The sequence below is a fragment of the Chlamydotis macqueenii genome, chromosome 1 (genome assembly GCF_036417535.1).
Source record: "Chlamydotis macqueenii isolate bChlMac1 chromosome 1, bChlMac1.mat, whole genome shotgun sequence".
Taxonomy (NCBI): Eukaryota; Metazoa; Chordata; class Aves; order Otidiformes; family Otididae; genus Chlamydotis; species Chlamydotis macqueenii.
In genome coordinates, this window is record NC_141556.1 from 7,381,772 (window position 1) to 7,404,854 (window position 23,083).

The 23,083-nt window shown below is 44.2% G+C and overlaps 1 protein-coding gene across 4 annotated transcripts in view; it reads left to right on the forward strand.

The window, feature by feature from the left end:
- CAMK1D (calcium/calmodulin dependent protein kinase ID) overlaps nt 1-23,083 on the forward strand; it is a 230,798-nt gene that overhangs the window by 192,665 nt on the left and 15,050 nt on the right. For all 4 annotated transcript variants that reach the window (XM_086745158.1, XM_086745165.1, XM_086745149.1 and 1 more), the window contains 3 exons: nt 5,746-5,821; nt 15,384-15,496; nt 17,236-17,314. In XM_086745158.1, the coding sequence (XP_086601284.1) occupies nt 5,746-5,821; nt 15,384-15,496; nt 17,236-17,314 (268 nt within the window). The remainder of the gene's footprint in view (nt 1-5,745; nt 5,822-15,383; nt 15,497-17,235; nt 17,315-23,083) is intronic.

The following is a 23,083-nucleotide window of genomic DNA, read 5'->3' on the forward strand; positions in this document are numbered from 1 at the left end:
TTAGGACTCTTATCTCTCTCTCCATTTCTTATGGAAGGAGTCTAGTTGGGACTAGATGCCAAACTTTTAGATGGCACCTACATTGGGTAAGATGAGGCAGCTTGTGTGGCTCATTTCACTGCAAATTAGGTGTGTCAACTGGCTTGCATGGGTCTCACTCCATCTTCTAAACCAGAGAAGAAATGGTGCTTTCAAAACCTCGAGTGATCTGTGTGATTATGGGCAAGATCTGTGTAAGCCATTAGTGATCTGTCATGGGCTGCTTGGCTTGAGATTGTTTTTAAGAACTTCATTTTGATAAAGAAGGTGTTCAAAACTGCCTGTAAATGAGTCATCCTTGAGTTGGACACTCACCAGTGACTGTAGTCACTCAGCAAATTCCTCTAACGAGATTTTTGGCTGTATTGGAATTAGGTCTCACTGACGGACTTTCTGTGAAAGCTGATCTCTCAAAAGCTTCGGTTACTTCTGCAGGTGGGAGTTAGGCTCACAAGGTGCTTATGAGCATTGAAAAGTTTGGAAGAAATGTTAGAAAGCCTGTCTTGGGCAATCTGATCTCTTTTTTTGCAGAAATGCTTAATTATAAACCGTGTTTGTGGCTGGCTAATTATCTTAATCCTACTGACATTTAAAATTCTTACTTTGAGTCCCAACCCAACTTCAAGTAAAGTTTTCTTGTATTTCCCTCTTGTAGGGATTGGGCTGGATCCTGCATGTGTTGTTGGTCCCTGTACACCCCACCTCACTCACTGGTGTTATTCTCTGTAGTGCTTTTATGAAAGATCATTTCACACCTTTCAGCTCTGCCAGAAACCCAGTAGCCGTTTCAGATCATGTCAAAGCCATGCATTTCCCTTAGCCCTGCGCAAGATCAAAGCATTTAAGTAAACAGTAGATTTCTATGTTGAATTTTTACTTACTCGGTATCCTTTGAGTCAAAGGTTTGAAAATATCCAATAAGCCTTTGGAATATCCTTCTTAGCAAAAAGCAACCCCAGGAGTTATTTAGGCAGTAACATGAGTAATGAAGTAAAAATAAAGCATGGGAACTGCTCTCACCAGAGTTTGCTCAGGCACAAGGTCGTGACTCCATTGCCATATCCTGAAATGGGGTTTGCTTGCATGTGGTTGTAGCTGCATTATGTTCCATGACAGCTATCTAAATCTGACTCAGTGACATGAAACAGGGACAACAGGAGCACAAGAAGCCATCAGAGCTGCACCAAAACCCTGCTATCCTTTGGAAACAGCACTAAACTGCAAAGTATTGGCCAGCCAGAACAAGATGAACACTGGAGGATTGTGCGAAGGAAGAAAAGAAGTTATTTTCATTCCAGAAGTCAGCAGAAGAGGGACTCTGGTCTTTTGGTGAAGCTGCTTCATTTACCTCTTAGCCTGTTTGCACCATGTGGAAGATGCTTTTTATGGCAGCAGGGGAGCTCACACTGCTTTTGTATCATCTTTGGCTTCAGGAGAGGAGCTGGGTTGGCCCTTCATGCATCCAGCCATCTTCTCAATGGTGCAGGGTTGTTCCTCTCCGTCCATCTTCTTGAGGTGGTACTTTCAACTCCTAAGCAACGGGGGTGGCACCATCTCCCTTTGGTGTCCCTTACAAACTCTGCCCATCACTCACCTTGCCTCTCAGATTTCATGGCCACCTTGTACCTGGCAGCCCATTCACATTTCCCCTTCTTTACTTGCAGGACCTGCCTACGTGATGGAAACTGGTACTAAAATAGTTACCAGCTGAGCTACTAGTCCTGGCTTGCACCAGGCCGATTTGCTGGGCCAGTTGAGCTGTGTCTCTGCTCAATGTAAGCAGGTCCCTGGTTATTTTAACCCTAATTAGGTCTTTTTATTCCTCCCACATTTACAGCAGCCTGCTGGTTTGTCACTCCTATGGGGATCTTCAAAACCGTCACCCTTTGTTCAAATGTCTCGTTCCTTCTGGCATGCAGCTTGCGGGATGCCATACAAACCACAAAAAATAGCGTTAGCCTAAGTTCTTGTGAGATAGCAAAATCTGCTGGGAGTAGCACCACCATGGGAGGGAAGGAGAATTGCTTTTTAAGTATGAGGTTGATATGAGGAACAGGCACCCTCATGACTTGCACAGTTTGTTTAACAGACTTAAAGTATCAGAGCAATCCCCATCCCTTGAGCTCTTTGCAAGAGCATGGGTTGCTGTTTTGGCATCCAGCAGTTGCATTTTTAGGGAGCTTATTAGCTCACTGAGGGTAATGGCATAGTGCTCTGAAAGGTTTCCAAACGTTCCTAATCTGTACCTTTTCTTAAAACCTCAATTTCAAGCAAGCCTTTTATTTTTTTTTCTCTTATTAAAAGCAAAACATAACTAAACAAAAAAAAAAAAAATCCCACCTAACTATAAAACAGCAGATCACCTGGCCTAGGAAGCACATCTTCATGTACCTACAGGTTGGATGAGGCCCTGGGACCATGACCCAGCATTTTACCTGCCACGTGTTGCCAGTAGCAATGCTGATTTGACCTGAAACATGACTCCTGGGTGTGGAGGAAGGGTCCAGGTTTGCTTCATTGACTCCTCAGTCTCTGGATGAATGTTTTGTAGCATTTGAGCTCACAATGATTCCCTGGGGAGATGCGATACTGGAAGCTCAGCTGGCATTTCCCCAGCACCACAAATGGGAGCTTTGACTTTCTCCTTCTCCTTACTGCTGTTTTGTCTCCTCAGCCGTCTGTGTTGATCCTTTAATGCCGTCAGCTCTTGGATTTTTTTCATTGCGTCTCCTGCTTTTGCCTCTTGGCACTGATCTACCATGATTTCTGAGCTCCTCTGACTTGTTTTTCAGCTCATTAAATATTTCCGTCGTCTCCATATAACAGATACAGATGATGCTTAGCTATGTTCTCCTGTTCCCGTTGCGTGTCAGCTCTTTGGAACAAAAATCAAAAGCAGCCATTTGGCCTTAAAATAGTTACTGGAACCTTCATCCTTTCTTCATTAAAGTTGGCCAAAGGGGAGGCAGTAGCCTCACGCTTGCTCTGGGCTTGTTCCTGTGGCGTTCTTACCTGCTTCACAGCCACCATCCACAGCAGCAACTGTCTGTTATCTTCACTCCTTTAAAACAGAGAGAAATGCCCCAGCACAGCTTTGATGTTTTAAGAGGGAGAATCTCTATATAGTTCATATCCCCTCGTCTCAGATTTGTTTTCTATTATGTTAGTGTGGCGTATCTATGTGATGTCAGGAGCTCCCTAGGATCTGTGGTGCTCAGGAGCCATTTGCAGAATATTTTCTTGGGTGGATGTAAGATGTGTAATGTTTACCGGTCTTGGAAATGATGCAAACAGGATCAGCCAATCAAAGGTAGAAGAGATATGCAAATAAAATATTGGAAATTTGGAAGGACTGGAGAGTTGGAAGATATCAAATCACCTAAGGACAGGGGAAAATGAACTCCCTTCTTCAGCGTATTTTATCACAAAATTTGGTCAAAAGGGATGGGACGAAAAAGGAAATGGTATCTCATAGACCCTGTTTGATGCACAGTTTGAAAAAAAACCATTATTTTTTGAGGAAAATTTGGAGGCAAGTTTTGATGACTCAGGAAAGAGTCAGGCTAAGGGACATAAGCGTTGTCTGCTAAGGCTGCCCTGAGCAACTTTGAGGTTCAACTGGTTTATACAAGAAAAATGTAAATTTGCCAGACTCTGTCAGCTCACCAGGTTATCTGGGAGGCCACAGCAGGCTGAGTAGTGTGGCTCTCCAGTGCTTTACTCTTTTATCCCAAGTTCTTCTTCAGATTCACCTGCACCGGGCTGACTAGCACCAACCTGGCACACAGACCCTGACCCAACTGTTGGTTTTGGGTGCCAACTGGGTGCCTTTTATATTTCCACAGCTCTGTCTGCTATTATATCAGAACATTTTAACTTTATCTTGATAGACTACAGCAGTGTGCCCATGTCATGGAAGGAGTCAGGGACTTTTTGGGAATTGGAGTGCAGGTTTCTGCCAAGCACTTGTGGCCAAGTTAGGAGCCATTCATGCTAGGTATGGTGGAAAGAAACCTCCTTTGGTGCACGGTAGGTAGGTGCTGGAGTATTCACACATTCCAACAGTGTGTTGGGAATAACAGTATATGAACAGAACCATCATTTTAGTTTCTTATACATGCAACGGTCCCAGTTTGCTACATGACTTGAAGACTGGGGTAATGTTTATCCTGTGTTGCAGACTGGGATATGTCCCAGTTTTCAAGAGTCTTTGTAATCTGACTGCCATCTGTATTTTTACCCACATTCCCTTGTTTTTTTCTTCCTTTTTACCATGTGCCCCCAGTGTGACTTGATCCTTTCCATCATTCTGCTCCTTGTGGAAATGCAACCTGGATGCCCTCATCTGCCTTGTGCACTGTCTTCCCTTCAGTCCCTTCTGTAAGCTCTCATGCCCAAGCACCAGAAAGTCTTTTCTGTTTCTCATTATTGCTTCCTGTTCCCTTCCTTGCTGGCAGTTTTGACCTTAGTTTTGTTGACTTGTCTAGCTTAAGAAGAGAACTCTTTGAAGAGTCCTTACCAGTACACCAAAGCATATGTAGCAGCTAAATGTGAGGCTCAAGTTTTAATACATTTATGTGCTTCACAATTTTTTTTTTTTTTTGCTGTTCTTAAGTAACCAGCTGCTTTGATGTTGGTAAGACTCCTAGCAGAGGAAGGTGTAACCCCAAAGAAATGTTTTTGCTGGGACTTGCCCTTTCATGATCTTTTTGCAGCATTTGAACTCCAAAGTGTTAAGAGGAAATACTGAGCTTTTTAAAACCCAGTGTGGCAAGTCTGCTTTAGGAATACCACAATCAGTGATTTCTTGCATTATTGTGGACATTTTGCTTTGAAAAAAAAGCAAAAGCTTCTTTACATGAAAAAGATTAGAGACATAGGGTTTTTAAATTTAAGTTTAAGCGTTAGCACTGAAAGTCCCCATCAGGGAAAATATAACACTCCAGGCTCCCAAACAAAAAAAAAAATGCATCTTTTTAACTCTCACTGGTGTAAGAAAGGAAAGCAGACCCACTAAGAGTTTCAATAAATGCCTAGGCACTCACTTCCAGCAAAATTCAGGCTATGGTGGCTGAAAGCTCTGGAAGCAGAAAGCTCAATTCCTTTGTGCACGTGTCCGATTCCTGCTACTTTTTGGTTTTGCCTCTGAGGTGTCTGTATTCCCAGACAGGAAAATTACTCCCTCTGACTCTGGCATCCAGCAGGCTTTGGAAAGCAGCTGTTGGGAGGTATGGTGGCAACTCTGCTTCCTCTCCTGCAGACGTAGCTTATCACCTCCTTGACACACTGCACTTTCTGAGTCGCCTCTTGAAATCCCCAATTCGGCAGTGCGATGCGGTGGAGCTGTGAGGCTGTCACGGTGAACGTGCATCTTGGCACCAGTGCAAATCTCGGCCTTGTTTTCCTCCAAGTCTCCTAAAGTTCTTCTGACAGGGAGGTGATGGCCCTCTGCCTCTTGTGCATTTTTCTGTGCTTAGTTTTGTTTTCTGTCCTTGGAGTCAGAAAATGGGGAATTTGCTCCACTTTAGGAGTCATTGTTCTTTGTGAAAATATGAGCTTCAAAAACATCAGAATATTTGCAAATGCAGGGGCTGTGTGTGGAGGGCAGCACAAGGTCTCAGGGATCTTCAAGTTTCAGAGTCCTACCTCTTGACCACATTCAAATGTTTGGTCTGGTAACGTGCTTTTTTGGCTTTTTATTTTCAGCTCCTGAAGTGCTGGCCCAGAAACCCTACAGCAAAGCCGTGGACTGCTGGTCCATCGGGGTCATCGCATACATCCTGTGAGTATCTGTTGGGTTTTCAATCACAGGCAGCTTTGGGACCTGCAACATGTTCTTCCACCATGTAGTTACCCACTTTGTCTGGTCTAAGCAAGTTCATCTCTGACACTTATGACCCAGGATAACAGGAACCCTGGACATCTCCCAGTTACATAAAGCTTGAAATGTGGGCGGAAGTAGTAGGAAATGAACCAGGACCCTTCAAAAGAAAAAATCCTTGCTCCCATCTGAACTCCATGGTGTGCAATATTATAGACTTGTCCAGGTTGTGATGTTAGTGAAGCTATTCCTTTCCCTGCTCAGGTTAGCTTTGACAAGAAACAAATCTGGCCATGTCCACAGAGCACAGCATCATGTCCACAGGTGTATGCTGAAGGGTCACCTCCCTTGAGGCATCATTGTAATGGCTTTCCATTCCCTGAGGAGGACACAGAGCAGGATAAGGGAGGAAGAGCTTTCTGTGTACTGCAGTGAATTATCCTCATCAAAATGTAATACAAGGTGTTGAGAATTTACAGAAAATGAAGGATCATTTTCTTAACATATCCAACCATCTGGTCCCACAGGAGAGGCTGAGCTGATTTCTGCCCTGTCGATTCTGTCGCTCTTCCATCAAGCCTTTGCTTTTGTGTCAGAATTTGGCTCCTTTAATGCTGCCCAGAGGAGTGGGGATTGGTTGCTTGAGAAAGCTTCAGAACCAGGACTTTTTTGCATTTTCCAAAGTGGTGGATAGATCTCAGAACTCATATGTTTATGGAGATTTAGTGCCTATCCTCATTTAGTACCTGCCACCCTATGTCACAAAGGCTTAATAGGATAATTTAGACTGGAGGGAACCTCGGGAAATCCTGTCTTTGAGGTCTGACTAGGTTGCCTTTGAGGTCTGACTGGTGTTATCCAGTTTGGTCTTGAAGTCCTCTGAAGACAGAGACTGCACTAGATCTGTGGGCAATCTGTTCCACTGCTTGACTGTCCTCATGGGGAAAAGGTTCTTCCTTATATCCAGACTTGTCTCCATGAAGTAGTGCAGCTGGTCCTCTAAAATGTGGGTGCACCTTCAGTGCCTGAGCCATGGAAGTAGGTAAGCCAACTCCTGTCCCAGCGACAACACTTGGAAGGATTGGAGAGGTGTCCTGGCCACTGTAGTCACAGGGATACCCTAGTACCAGGGGTCATTAGTGCTGTCCAGAGAAGGACATCCATAAAATTTCTGGCCATCATCCTCTAAATCCAGCTCTGTGTGCATATGAAATCACTGCTAGTATTTGGATTGAGAAGGAAATGAAGAACTTGTTTTCTGTGAACCTGTCGGAAGACTCCCTCTAGCTTAGGGGGCTTGATGGCACATTCTGTGCTCAGGGCTTGGGTCTGTGAGTCCATGCATGTCATTCAAATAACAATTGCGTAGGTTGCATCTGCACAGCCTAGCAGACTTTGAAGCAGGAGCTATTCATGGGGGTCTTCAAGAGGAGGTCAGGATTTGGCCATGGCCTGACCCAGGGTGACCACGCAGAGCACAAGCCTGTTCCTTTTGTTCAAGAGAGCACAGAGCTACTGTGTAGCTGTTGACTGCTGCAGAAACAAATGTCTTTTTATGCCAGCATTACCAGTACTTTTCCTTTTTAAAAAATTTTTCCCTTTTACACAACTGTCACAGTTATACAAGACTGAAGGAAAAAGCAGCTCCAATGAGGCACAGCATTAAAGCATTCCTACTTTGTTTCCTTTCTCCTTATGCAAACATTTCATGCTTGTCAACATGAATAACTTTTTAATGGTGTAGTAAAGCCAGCCTATTTTTGCCAGGACAACCTCATTGCTGTATTATCTACTTGGTGCGACGTTCATTCTTTACATTTTCATTTAGTATTGAACATAAGTTTCATGCTACCCAAAATAGCTTTTTTATATTAAGATTGTGTAGGAAGGCTTTATTTATTTGCAGTATGTTTATTTATTTAAAACAAAGTCCTGCCTAAAAACATCAACTTTATGACTGGCTTTTCAGTCTACATGAATATTTGAAAACCTCTTGAGTATAAAACTTTGCAGGAGGATGGATTTATCTCGGAGCAACCATCAATAGCAAGGTGCAAAAAATATTTCGCATAACACAGCAAAAATCAGTGATGCTGATTCTGACTTAGTGGCAAAGCCCAGCGGGACATGCTACAGCAGTGAGGAAGACAGCAGACATGGAAAAATACCTCAGAGACTGCTTCACACATTATTCCTAGTGCTCTTTCAGATGAGGATGTTGTGTGCTGACACAAAGTTGTCATCTTCCACAAGCAAATCTGATCATGGAAGGCCTAGGGGTTGGGGTTTTTTGATGTTTTTGGTCCTTGCCAGCCATGGCAGGACAATCAGATAGAGTCTTTTCTGTTGCTTTCATAGCACTTTGCTGAATACCAACTTCAGAGAGCAGGAAGGAGGAGGATGCAGGTTCAAAACAGCAATACGCTGCCTCACTTCCAGAGTCAGCCACTGCCCAGGTTCAGTTTATTGTCAAATATTCACCATGTGTCCATCTGGCAGCCCATGGGACGGGCGAACTGTTGCATCCTGGTTGCCTTGAGATAAACTTGGCTCTGCTTTCCTCCAAGTTTTCAGTCCCACTCATGCACCAAAAGTCTTCTGCTGGCAGACTTATTATTATTTCATTTGTTGCTTTTCTGCATCTTACTGAGGAATATGGATGAGGCAGTGCTGAACAATGTGTCCTCCACTCCGCAGTTAATAAACACATCTTCAATAGGTGGAAGGTTTCAATCTTATCCACAAACCTTCCCCCTTCCTAAGCAAGGCTGCTCTTTCTGCAAGGTTCAGCTCAGTTGTTTCCTGTTCTGTTTTCCAAATCAGCATGCGCTGGGCTTGTCAAGAACGGCGTACACACTCCTCAAATCTAAATTCCCCATTTGCTGCATGGGGAATTCCCAACCCTGAAGGCTTAAATCTGTTTCGAAAGAGTGAGTCCCTGTGAGTTCATGTTTGCAGGACAAGGAAATCTTTTCAGGGTTTCTGTGCTTCATGTAATAAAGACCTGATTTGTATTATGTACAGTCAAAATGAATGGCAATAATGTGTTGCCGTAGAAGGAGCGTGGTAATGTGTTTGCCAGACTCCTACTGCTTGGGTGGGACTGGGTCTGAGATCAAACCACCTCCTTGAATATTTCTGCACGTGAGCTACCTCCTTCAGCTCCTGTTACAGTCAGCGGCACTCCAGGGCTCACTCTGGTTGCCCTCGTGTAGGTGCTGAGTGCTGGTTTGGTCACATATAGTGTACCGCCTGGTCTCAAGCTGTGGCTGCAGGATGGTCCAGCCCCCCATAGCTCCATGGAATTCGTGCCAGCTGGGGACAAGGAGTCCTGAGCACTTGACAGTTTCTCCAGTGGTACTGGACTCTACATGTGAGCACCTCAACCCAGCCTGGGTCGACACAAGGAGTCATTTCACCAGGATGTGCCATTCAGTTGCCTAAACTTACACATTTAGAGCCACGTTGGGTGTCAGGGACAACCAAGTGGATTTGGCAAGTGTAGCGCACTGCAGAGATCTTCCTTCTGGAGTGGCAGATGGAGGCCAAGCAGGAGACCATGAACTGTGTCGAATAGCACCAGATGCCCATGCTGAGGCTACTGGATGACACTCTGCTCTGTACTCAGCCTCCTGCCTGATATGTCCTAATCTTGAACTGGATCTCATCCTTGCTTCCAGGCATAGCCAGAAACTCTGGACATGGCCTTGTAAGAAAGTGGATATCAGGGATGCAGTAAAGACAGAGGGGAAGAGGGGTCCTTCCCTAAGCTGGTAGGAAGTAGCCCTGCTGGGATATCTCATACCAGCGGTGATGGGCACAAGTTTGACATCTAGGTTTACTGTCTCAGCAGTGCCACACCACCGGAGGGACCAGAGCCAGCACACTCACCCCACACAGCACGAGATGGCGCTGAGATGCCCCAAGCACCAGTAGTATTGCATCTGGTGCAATACTGGTAGTTAATTCTGCCCTGAGCAGGAGTTATTAATTCCAATATATCACCAATATATCATATCTGGATATGCCGTTTTCAGCTCCACTCTCAGCACAGTTGGAGCTACTTGCACCTGCCCAAACCGGTTGGAGATGCATTTATGCATAGGGCAAGCCAAGCACTTCATACTGCATCACTTCCCCACCTCTCCCACAAATCCTCACAGCCACTCTGGACAGGCTGTTGTCATTTAAGAAGATGGAAACTCAGGGGAATCCAACACGGAAGCCAGGCATAAATTAAAGATGCTTTGAGCTATCATTACAGCAAGTGGTTTGAGTGCCTCCAGACACAAGCTCAGTCTTACATGAGAGCCTCTAGTTTATGATACTGGAATAACAAACTGTTTCTGGGGTGCCAACGCTCTAGACAAATATTTGTTTCTGTGATATACAAGGTGAAGGATGTCTTCGGAAACAACAGTGTCTAATGCATCTTCTTAATGACAGGCAGATTGCAGAGGCTGCACCAGCGGAGTTTTTATCAAAAACCTGTTTTGCATGAGAAGTCATTATTCACAGGAACTAATTTTAGCAGCCTGAAATTTCCTGTTATTCCAGTTGTGTTATTTCTCAATTTGAAACAGCATCTCTGTTGAGCTCAGCTTTCTACTTAGCACAAGATAGTTTTGGTAATCTGTTCATCTTAAAAATATAGAACATAAGAAGAGCACAAGACTTCACTGGATTCCCAGCAGCTGGATTTTGGACCTGTCTAGGTCACATGAGGGGTTACAAAAGGTTAGGGAGCTAAAATACTGATTGCATGCATACCCGATATAATGAAGATTAAGTTAATATATGCAAAAAATAGACTATCATGTTCCAAAGCTAGAATAGCATCTAGGACCACAGAATGCTCTGCCTCAGCCCCTGGTTACTCATACTTAACACCTCCTGCCTCTTCTGCACTAGGCTGAACACATTTTGCCCTTAATTTTCTTCTGATTCTGTTCACTGGTAGGACAAGAAAGTTGCTGGTTTGTTATTGTTTTTATAAACAACGAGTATCTAGAGATAAATCTAGGATCGTACTTTCCTGTACTTCTTTGCTGCTGAGTTGTTTTTGGTTTTCAAGTAGATGTGCGTGAAATCATCAATTATATTTGTATGGAAGGATTAACCAGGGACAGTACAAAGTACGTTATGCCAGGAAAATTTTCCACTGTCGTCCTGGAGTCATGTGTTGGGAAAAGCTGGTCAGTCATCTTGCCTGCTCGGCATCACACACAAGGCTGAGCAACAAAGTGAGGAATAACTTACTTGTTTGGTACTGGAAGGAGAAATAGAGGAGGCAAAATGTACACAAGCATGCTGGATTGCTCAGGATAACACAGTGGAACCCTGGGAAAACAACCCCAAATGATTGCTCCTCATTGCCTGCTTCTTAATTTATTTTTTTTCTCCCTATGCTAATATGTCCTTGTCCACAGTTTTGTGAGGTCACCAGTGTCAGCCAGTATGAGGGTCTGTTCCCAAAATAAGAAGAAATACATATGTTTGCCCCTATAAATAGCACTTGGATGACTTCCCACACCATACATCTCAGGTCTTTGAGCACTTACTGAATTCTTTACTCTAATCTCACTACAAAATAATTGTAAAACTAATCCTGGTGCCTCTTGTGTTATAGGCTGTACACTGACCATGCAAATGCTTATTTCACCTTCAGTGTCACCCCCAGTATGTAATGGGAGCTTGCAGGCATTTGCTTTCTCTGCTTGGTGAGGAGATGTTCCTGGTATTCCTCTTGTGCTCTCCTGATGGCTTCTAGAAATGACTTCTGGCAATATCTTTCTTTTATACATCCACCTGTGTTTTTCTTATCTGCCACCCATTCTTTTTAAGGCAAGACTTGGAACAGGAGGCTAGGGGAAAATCTGTTGCTGATCTGATAAGGTTGCTAAATAATTCTGAAAAGCTTTTATTTGGCAAAACGGAGAGAAAATGATGACAACTCATAGCTGCCTGAAGCTCCCCCAGGACAGTGCAGGATTTTTTCACATTGAAGACAGAGGAGTTATTTTTGTACTTCTGCATATCTGAAGAAAAGCAGCAGAACCTCTGATAGTGAGGTCATTTTTTTCACACAGAAATATTTGAGCAGATGGAAATGAAGTCGGTGGGATTTTGATTCTGTAAGAATTAAATAAAAACTTATTATGGACTTTGGAAGGTGGCCCAGTTGCTGGAAGTCCAGCAAGATTTCCTTCAGTCGTAAATTGTATGATAGGCTAGTTTACTGGGGCTTTCCCATCCGTTACTGCAGAGACAGTAATGTTGAAACATTAAGGTAAGTAATGTTAAAACTTCTGTGTCTTCCTACACTCTGATTTTAAAGGAAAGGACAGCAAGACAGACAATATTTTCACTTCCACAGGGAGGATCTGTGCCATGATGCCCTGGTGTTCCCCTCCCAGATGCCACCTCCTCTGTCCTAAGGAGCTTGCTCCCTTCTCACATGCTTTCTGCTATAGGTCCTTGGTGATTTGCCTCCTGGAGGAACATCCTTGGGTCCCCCTATGCATGAGGTTCATCCCCATCCCTTGCTGTACACTCAGCCCATTCTCAGGCACGGGGCTGGTTTGAAAGGATGTTCCTGCCCACGACCTGTAATAGCGACTAACACTTCTCAAGCACTCACCAGCAAGGGAAAAGCAGTGGCAAAACACTGGTTTTTGCGCTGTGCCCAGCTTCCAGCAGCCCTGACATCCTCCTGCATGATGCTGACTTCTTGTATATCAGACCTTCCACCATGCACCCCTGTGATGGGCTGCGGTGACCTTCCAGATACAGAGGTAGATACCCTAGACATGTGTAGATACTCAAGCCATGCAGAGGAGAGGGGAAGAGCTGGATGGGTGCAGGAAAGGGATTGAAAGGCTCTGGAGGGACCGGGGCTCTTGCTGGGGTTCTTGTCTCTCTGCTCCCCTCCCTTGCAGGGTTAGAGCCCTCCAGCTCTGTGCTACTCAGAAGTTTCCTCCTACCTTTTGCTGCCACGAGCATTTGTAAATCACGGCAGCCCTAACTTGTGCTCTTGTACCTTTGCCAAGGTAATTAGTACAGTGCACATTTTAAGAGAGTTATTTCTCTCTCCGGAGCAGCCTGCCAGCACCTCAGCATGCACAGCACTGTCTGCTCACCTTAAAGTGCTTTATCGGAGCAGTTTGATTTTGTTTAAGTAAAGTGCTGAGGAAGGCAAGAAATTAATGAAGGCTTCAGACTTCTTATACGGAGCCCAATATGTCCCCCAGGGATGAGAGACGGAGCGATGGCTCCGAGTGCCTTTGGAGCAGCTGTTTTCCTCCAGCCTGGGCATCTCTGCCCCAGTGCCCATCCTAACAGACGCAGTGCTGGTGTTGTCAACTCCAGCCTTTCCAAACCCCTCAGTAAGGCACCCAAAATCTTGAGGGTTGTGACAAGAGAGGAGAACGGTGAAAATCATCATATAATCATAGAATGGTTTGGGTTGGAAGGGACTTTTAAAGGCCATCTAGTCCAACCCCCCTGCAAGGAGCAGGGAGATCTCCAACCAGATCAGGTTGCGCTTGCGCAGAGCCCTGTCTAACCTGGCCTTGAATCAGTTTGTGTGTATCCCCCAGTGAGACTGTGGGACGTAAGCACTGATATTCATTACATTTAAAGAAGTTATATAAATGTTCTTCATAGATACCTGTAGAGCTGGATCCTGGGTCAGCATTAGGCTACCAGATGTTTTTCCTTCATTATCCAAGTGCATAGTGGCTTTTTGGCATTTGCTTGAATGCATCATTTTTAATAGCCCTTCTCATGTGCCACTTCCACCACTGGGTTTCGCGTAGGAGTTGCTGCATGGAGCCCCATACACAAGAGCATGCCCGTTAAGTAGGTCTGCAGTCCTGCTCTGAATGTAAATGCTTGTCTAGCATGGGGTTATCTCACTTGCTTTCGATGATGGCAGTCATCCAGTGGGACACGAATGAGGACTGGCTCGTCTGCTTTGCAAGACAAAGAGAGAGATTTCTGATTCAGTTGAATGACAGTGCATTCATTTTAATTCTGCAAATTTCAGTAGAGTTCTTCCAGGTCAATATGGATCTGACGCAGATCAATATCTCACTCAGCATTTAAATTATTTATCAGGCACACTGGCTCTTCAGAGCTAACACAACATTGCTCCTTTCACCCTCAAGTGTTGAGTTGGTTCAAATGACCTCCAGGGCAGCCGGCTGGCATTGAGTTATAAATAACTGGAGTATTTCATGTGTTACAGTTCCCTCTCCTTGCTCTATTGTTGTTACAGAGTAGTGTTTCAGCTAGATCTTCAACCTTTTTATAATGGCTGTCTCTCTCCAATTAAATGCTTTATTGAGGTTGATTGACTCAGGGTTTAAGAAAACTCTAGGAAAAAAATCTCATTTCAATATCAGTGAAGAATTTGAAAGAATAATTCACACTATAGACTAGTGGTAAGAGAGGTCGTGGATGCCCCATCCCCAGAAACATTCAAGGCCAGGTTAGCTGGGGCTCTGAGCAACCTGATCTGGTTGGAGATGTCCCTGCTTCTTGCAGGGGGGTTGGACTGCATGGCTTTTAAAGGTCCCTTCCAACCCAAACTGTTCTATGATTCTGTGATATCCTCCTTGTTGTGCCTGGGGACGTTGAGCCCAGCACAACCTGCTGATGCATCCTGCCATCTGCCTGATAGCTCTGTGGGATTCCTTGTCCTGCTTTGCACCAGCTCTTCTTCCTTCTCTTGTGCTCGAGAAGAGGCCCGTGCAGGTGGCCAGTGCCTCTCCAGATGTACAACAAACCTTCCTATAGAGCTGCAGTCTCCTACATGACATAGAGACCACAAGTTGTGCACAAATGTGGAGACCACAAGTTGTGCTCAGAGCTCGTCCTGATGCCATGCAGGTGGCTGGGTAGGTGTCAACACCTCTTGTGTGTCCTCAGTTCCCAGCTCTGCTGTGCCCACGTGTCTGCAGAGCTGCTGCACTGCCTCTCCACCATCTGTGAGAGAGTAAAGGTGGGGTAAGTGGCTTGTGTAAGATCTTGGGTGAGAACAAGCTGGAAGGACGATCAGAGTGGTGAAACCAGTATGGAGAAGACTCTTGGATGGGGAATGGTTTTGATGAGGGGTGAGAGGGACTGATGCTCTGTGGATGTAGGGTGTAGCTCATGAAAGCTCCTCTTACCACATGTATAGGAGGGGATGGAAGGGCTCATGGCTGTGTAGTAAAGCTATTCCTCTGGGTAAACGCTCAAAAGGATGCAGAGGGAGGCCAGGATATCTGCCTGGGTCAGTGTAGGATCAACAGCACTGGGTTTCCACACAGAATTCCTCTTTGTCCAGGACAGTGCAAATCTCCAGAAGTGGGTTTACATGTTTCTGAACAAACTGCTTTCATGGTAGTGCTTGCCTGCTTGAAAACTTACTGGGGCAAGTCTTAAACAAGAGTTTCTCCTTCTTCTCCCTCCCTCTTTCTCACCTTCTTGGCAGAGGCTGGTCTGACAGTGACGTGTCTCTTTCCTTGTTCTCCGTTAGGCTCTGCGGATATCCGCCTTTCTATGACGAAAACGACTCCAAACTCTTCGAGCAGATCCTTAAGGCGGAGTATGAGTTTGACTCTCCATATTGGGATGACATCTCTGAGTCTGGTAAGAAGATACCGTGCATTTAATTGCAACAACCATGCATACATGCATGCCTGCCTGTTGCAGATATCCTTCACTGGGCGTGAGAATGAACCCGCCGTCATGCGCGGAGCTCCTTTTAACTGAAAACCATTGGGAATGTGTATTTATTTTGGCTCAGATGCTTGCAGGAGGTTATTTCTGCAGGAGACCAAATTAAATACCAATTTACCCAGTCACACATAAAGCACTAAAACATAGCTGGGACAGAAGATGAAGATAGCAGAAGACTGTCTCAGGAAGACAAAGTCATTTAACTTCATCATATCCAAATAAAATGCAGATGTTTTATGTGTCACTAATAATAAGAAGGCAAACTAGTTTAGCTCTGTTACTAAAACTGCACTGCAGGTCTGAAGCGAGTCTGCAGCAAAGACAAACCCAAGAAATTAACGGCTTCCAAATGAGGTGACTAAGCAGATTGAGAAACTGGGACCGCTTTCTACATGGTTGGATCTAGGTGGCTGCCCGTATATCTCACCCAGGTCCCCACCCAGCACCGAAGCCATTTCATCCGCACTCAGCCTGGCAGAGAGGCAGATATACTGTCCTGCTACAGACACGTGTGCCAAAAGGCTTCTGGCTCCAGCACAGCTCATGGTTTGCCAGCACCAGTGTCCATAGGTGACGGCAGGGGCATGTTCAGCGTTGCACCCGGCGTGTGCCACGGTCATGCTGTGTGGTCTCCGAGAGGTCACACGAGCTCGACGTCCTTGGTCTCTCCAACCTCGGGGAATGTCTGCTGTTTCACGCAGAAACGAAATGAATTCTAGGAACATTTTATCAGACAGAAAGGCAGCTTTCTGATTCATTAGTACTACTGATTAAGGCAGGGGAGATATAAAAAGAAGTGTTGTGTTTTAAAGATGACTATATATCCTGTTATCTCCACATAGAACAACATTTCATGCCGCTTACATCTGCAGTCCAGATATCTTTGTGATGGATTGCTTAAAAATATATGTGATGAAAAGTTTTTTTAAGCCCGTAAGGGTTTTCTGAGAAAATAGGAAGGTCTTCTGGCAGACCTCTCTGCATTTTGGGGGGAAAGTACATCACCTAAATCAGCACAAAGATTTTCCTGCCATATTTGGCTTTGCTGCGGCTCCTTCAGCTACTCTCTCCTGAAACTCCTGGATGCGTGCCATGCTGTGATCTCCTTTCCCTCCATTACAGTGTCGATTAAAAACACACTACCTCGTGCCCAAGGGAGTCCATTTTCCTCGCTAACTTGTTTTTAAATACAGAACATGTCGTCACCGCTGCCCATGTGTGCAATTGCATGGAGCGAGCAATGAGAAGCTCCTCTTACTGTGCCATCTGAGCTCCTCCTTGCCTTTCCCACTCAGTTTACCAGCATCTCCAGCAGATGTGGCCATATTCAGACCACTAAGATGCTCAGAGGCACTTGGGTGACCAGGGAGCCAGGAGTTGGCAGGCTTATACTCTTCTGACTCCAAATTGTCCATCCCACTCCTAAATATACCTGCAGGACTAGGTGCCTTCAGCTTTTATCTGCCATACTAAGTAGCTTGGATTTGGTCCTAAGTCACTTTGGTTGTGTCTATATTAATAAATGACAAATGACCCAGGGCTATTTTTGGGTGCTCTGGCCAGATGATCAATGCTGTTGGCTGATCACCCTGCAGCAGAACTGGGCATCAACTTTATTGCTTTAAATTATTGTCTCTTTTTTTTTACAGCTAAAGACTTCATTCGGAATTTGATGGAGAAGGACCCCAACAAAAGATACACCTGTGAGCAAGCAGCGCGGCATCCTTGGTAAGCAGTGTGAAACTCTCAGGACAGAGAACATCGTTTTACATCCATGGGTGGAAGTGGTTTTTCTGTCACGTAAATAATTCTGTACTTTTATTCTTACAACCCCTGACTTTTCCTCTATATTTTCCTGGAAAACTGTGATGGACTTTAATTTCCTGTACCAATCTGTTCTAATGCTGAATTATGTATGTTGACTATACCTGAAGCAGTGGGATATGCCAAAATAATTGAACCTAGAAATGATATTTTCGGGCAAAAGGTCAAATTCTACAGGAGTGCAGAAAGTTGGGTATCAACCTGCTCATGAGGTCATTGTCAAAGTAGTATAAGAGCACTTAAGATCACCCCGTGAAGTAGGAAGTCCTCTTCTGTGCTTCACAGGTGATAATCCACCTTCTACTTGCAGTAAAGACCTGGTTTCACCTGCTATTTACCCTCTTCTGTTGAATGGAAAGATGGGAAACCCTAGAGAGGGGTCAGCTGGGTCTGAATTGACTATAGAAATGCTATCTCTCTGCAGTGGCTACAGAAAAGTACCTGATCCAACAGTATTCATAATTTAGGCCTCTGTTAGGTGCTTTAAATTAGGTGATACCTTTGCACATGGATGACTTCACCAACGTTACCCAAAGATTATGTAGCTGAACCAGAGTGGCTCATATACTTTTGACCAACCCTGAGTGACTGACCATCACCCCACACTACCAGCTGCACACACAAATGGGCTCTATATGTAAGTCTTTTAGGGCAGGGGTAATTATATATGAAGTGAGATACTATCTTGGTTGTCATGATAGCTGCAACAGAAAGAAGTCCATGGCATGATACTTTCACCACAGGTGTGCATTAGACTGTGTTTTTACGTTATCACAATTGCCACAAATAATCACAATGACCACAAATACCATCCTGGCTTACTTGCTAGTAAAGTTTTATGAATATACAAGCTGATGAATTACTCCCATCATTAATTAACAATTTGGTGCTCATGAAGGCATTCAGTAAGCTGTGACTACAAAAGTGGTAGAAATACAGTAAAATGGCACTGATTTCTTCGTAGTGGGAAGGATGTCCCGATGTCCGACTGCAGTGTCAGTCACTGTGATTACGAATTAGGCTGAAGATAAGATCGAGGATCAACATTTACAATTAAAAAGTTTTGGGAAGGACTTGGGATGCGGAAGACAATGTAAATCATTGAGAAAAGCAAGGTTCTTGCTTTTCATCCTTTATGTCAATGACAATGAGAAACATTTTACAGATGGTTTTTAGCTGCATCAGTGGCTGGCGTTGATACAAATGAGAGATGAAGAGAAGTCAAGACCTGGGCCTGCCCTTTTTCCAATGTCCCATCAATAACTGTGCTGTCTGTGTGACAAAAAGGAAATCTGGGAAATTAAATCCAGCTTTTGTGAGCTGAAAAAAACAAAACCCATTTCTAAATGATACTGACCTGAGCCTCAGGAAATTAAACAAGTTACAAAAGTCAATATTAGAAATACAGAATAAACAATAGGAATGCAACTCCCAGCAGAGAATGAGGTGAGCATTTGTATAACTGAGAGGCAGATTTTCCAAAGCCTTACATCCAAGATACACAAAACCTAAGCATCCAGCTCTTGGCCCCGCTACATCTGTGTTGGTTGCTGGAGTGCAACAAAGAAACGTGGCACTTGTAACACACACAGATTCTGGGCCCTCCTAAAGGAACAAAATGATAAAAAGTGTTTTCTTTCCTTTTTTTTTTTTCTTTTTTTTCTTTTGCATGTCATGGCCAGGGGCCAATGGAAACTCACAGGCTGATCCATAATTTTTGTTATTTTCTACAGAATACAATCTTCCATTTAAAAACAACCCCCCCAAAAAAAGGGTTTTCCCCATTTCTGTGGTAGGGGGTCGTCTTCTGCCAGGCTGACTTTGCAAGGCAGTGCTTATAGCAGGGCTACCTCCCAATCTTGTAAAGCACGGCTCGGGGTCAGCCTTTGAGATGTCAGACATGCAAATGGCACTGCGGTAGGGAGTGTTTCCACCCCATATCCCAAATCCACCTCCCTTCGACATAGAGACAGTGTGTGCCAGTGGATTAAAGAGCAGGAGACTTGTACGGTGAAAGCAAAGCATGGAAGTTTCCAAAGATAAAGCTTCAGATCTACCTCCGTCTTCCTTTGTGAGCTGTTGAGCAAAACTCAGTATCATAGAATCATAGAATCATAGAATGGTTAGGGTTGGAAGGGACCTTCAAAGGTCATCTAGTCCAGCCCCCAGTATCTCGTTCCTCCTTGCTCTGACAAGCCTCCTGTAACATAAATGCTGCAGTTATGGCCCTCTCTGGAGAGTGATGCAGTGATTTTTGGAGGCTTTGGATCTTCTAGTGATAAATGATACTAAAATGGCTTTTTGGATAATCAAGGCTACTCACCCAGATATTATCTGTTATTTCAGAGTTAATGTTAGGATCTCCTTTTGCCAAGCTGTTGCTCAAGAATAATTTTCTGCCCAGATTGCCTATGCCAGGAAATAATGAGGGGTTTGCTGCTTCTTTTCTCATTCTAGCCATTATATCTGTTGCAATGGCATCCTTCCCTCCCCTTTGAAGGAGGAGGAGGAGAGCTCTGTGCTTCCTCTCAATGGTCAGTTGTGTCTTTCTCTCAGCCTGGGCATATTTAAGTTTCCAGTAAGTCCAGGCTTGAGTTCCTCTCTCTCATGATTGCATTCAGTGTTGCAGCAGTCAGAGATAAGGATGGAAGTGTTCAGCCAACAGAGAGAGCCTTTTATAATGGGGGCATCCCATGCCACCTTTTCACATGAGCATACATTTTTAAGCATAGATCCCCATTAGCAACATCACCTTCCATAGTGTCTGCATGGCATTGTCTTCTCTGTGTGTGATCAAAAGCAATGAGGTATGTAAGGCTACTGGCTTAGTGGGAAGAGATGGTCAGAGCAGACTTCAAGTGGTCCCATAGATGATGGGACTACACTTCATGTAGGCCTTAATGGCATCCCATAAAAGGTGGGGTTTTTTTTGTCTTCAGGATTGGTAATGTAGGGCAGTGTAACTGGAGAAATATTTTTGAACACACATGAAGTGAAATCTTGGTTCCACAAAGGTTAATGGGGAAATTTGAGCCCCTGACTTCAATAAGACTTGGGGTCTGGCTCCTTGTCTCCAGGGGTGAATGCAGAACATCTACCCAAGTCACTGGTGCTGTGCACATGGTAGAGAATTCATATATACTATGAGGTGGGTCCATGTAGTGACATTTTCCAGCTTTCCCTTTTTCTTCCTTCTGTGAAATCTGTTCGTGAAGTATCAGATCATTTAAATCAGCCACAAATTAGGAAGAAATCTAACAAATCATGAGTACTTAACACATACATTATAATTTGACAGTGATAAAAATAGTTAACTGTGCATGAGATAGCTACCAGGCCACGAGATTTTGTTGTTTCAGTGTATAACATTTGTGAAGAACAAACTGATTCCAAAATATACTTCTTATTTTAATTGTCATGTTTTTATTTAAGGCTTCCAAACAAGGCTTGCAAATACTGGATCTTGTAAGATATTACCTTTGTGCCTGTAAGGTTAATAATCTTTGAATTTCGGGAACCTGCTCAAGATTAGCCAGCTATTCACATGACTAAGTGTTTGTACAGGATCAGACCCTAAAAAAAGTAAATACTTCTTCCCAGTGGCCCACTTTTCTGTGCTGTATCTGCTCCCCACATGCCTGCATTTACGTGATGTTTTGCTATTTATAATCAAATGGCCTTGGCAGGGGGACGGTATGTTAAACGCGGAGTTGGCAGAAAAGGAGGCTAATAATTGCAGTGAAGTGTGGTAGCTGAAACAGTACAATATGCAAGACTTGTTGGTGTAATGATTGTACCCCAGCCTGTACAATCTGTCCATTTATGCAGATTTCTCTGGTTTAATATACAGGTGACTTATGCTTTCTATTGGAAAAGTTATTTATTTTATAGCATGTCTTTCACTGAGGTTTGCATTGTTTATGGTGTGTTGCAAAGCTGCAACGTTCTGCTTGGTTGTTCTGCTGTGACTTTTTGAAAAGGACATGGAAAATGAAGGGAACAAAAGAGTGGGGTAATTTTGCTGCAGCTTGATACATTTTAATGTTTCCCTAGTTCATACTAATGATGGCAATTAAGTTTATTAAATGTATTGCCAGGTCAGAACCCACATCCTGTTTAGGGCAGCCGCTCTGGCTGCAGTGATTGAGGGCGAGCAGCAGAAACCCAAGGATCTGTTTTTTTCCAGCTACAGAATCACACAGTGCTCCCCGTCAGGTCAAACTGGGCCCTGCAGCCCCAAATTCAGTCTCCAGGCTTGGATCAGAGGGAAAGAAAGGAGTCCTCAGAGGGTAAAGAGAGGGTCCAACAGCTAGGAAGCTAGTATAGGAGTGGGAAGGTATGCCGTGAATTTATTTGTTCTGTCACACGTTTCCTAAGTGACCTTAAATGGGATTTAGAGCTGTATGCCAAAGCTGGTTATAGCATCGAAGGCAACTTGGGACATCTAAATTAAATGTGGGTATCACCTCCCTGGATAGACTGTATAGGGGAGAAGGAGGCTGTGGCACCTAAATCTGACAGCTGTGTCCGCGGGTACAAGCGTGGCCCTCGCCTTTCCCCACTGCTCGTGCAGAGGGAAAGCAGATGCTTGGGATGTGCTGACGTCCATCCCCGCCTACGCCAAAGGATCACAAAGCTTTGGCAAGGATTGAGCCTCTGCAAATTGTGACCATGACCCTGAGTGTTTATTATGTGCCAGAGAGCATGGGCCAGATAGTAATTTCCACCCAGGGAAAGGACATGGTTTACAAAGAGCTCAGTTCTCAGACAATGTTGTTTGAAGTGTGAAAAGGGCTCCCTGAAAGGAACACTGATTTAATGTTTACAACATTAAATCAAACTCTTATCGAGTTTGTCCCTGCACTCTATTTATTTTGGAGAATCACTGATACAGTATGTATGTGTGTGTATATTTATATGCACGTATGTCTGTATGTGTGTGTGTATATGTGTGTGTGTATGTATAGAAGAGTTAAGATCCTTCAGCATTATCCCATACAGCTAACTCCATGTTTCCTGTCATCATATTCAAGAGTATTTCCAAGCACTGTTTGGCCAGCACAGCGTTTGAGTTGGCTGCCTTCAGTATGAAGGTTCAGAAAATAACGGTAGATTAAAGACTCTGCCTGCCGCCGTGGGCAGGGAGGATGTGAGAGACATATGCTTGCAGTATGCTAACGAAGAACCATCCAAAAGGAAATTTACTGGTTTTGTCTTTGTTGGAAGTTTCTCTCAAAGCTTAGAAGTGGTATGGCCAGATAAATTGCTGTGATAGCTTTGAACCCAGATAGAAAGCTAAAGTAAATTAGATACTATGAAAAAGTATTTGATCATTAGATTAGATTCCTCTCATATGCAGGGCCGGAGTTGTTATGGTTATTCGTAAGAAATATCCTTCTTAGCTTCAGTGGAAGTATCTGTGATGGAGAGTCGTCAGATTGTGGCCGTGGAATCCAATTCTGTGAGTTGAGACACTGATATGTTTACAACTGGATGTAAGACCACCTTCAACATGAAGTTCCCCAAACCACTGTCATTATGGAGCTGCTTTCAGGTGCTATGAAATGGAGACACCAAGAGAAAAGCCAGGTTCCAGTTAGGCTAATTAGTCCTTGCTTGGTTCTGGGTGATGCTCAGCATGATAACAGATCATGCATTATTCTGATTTGTTTC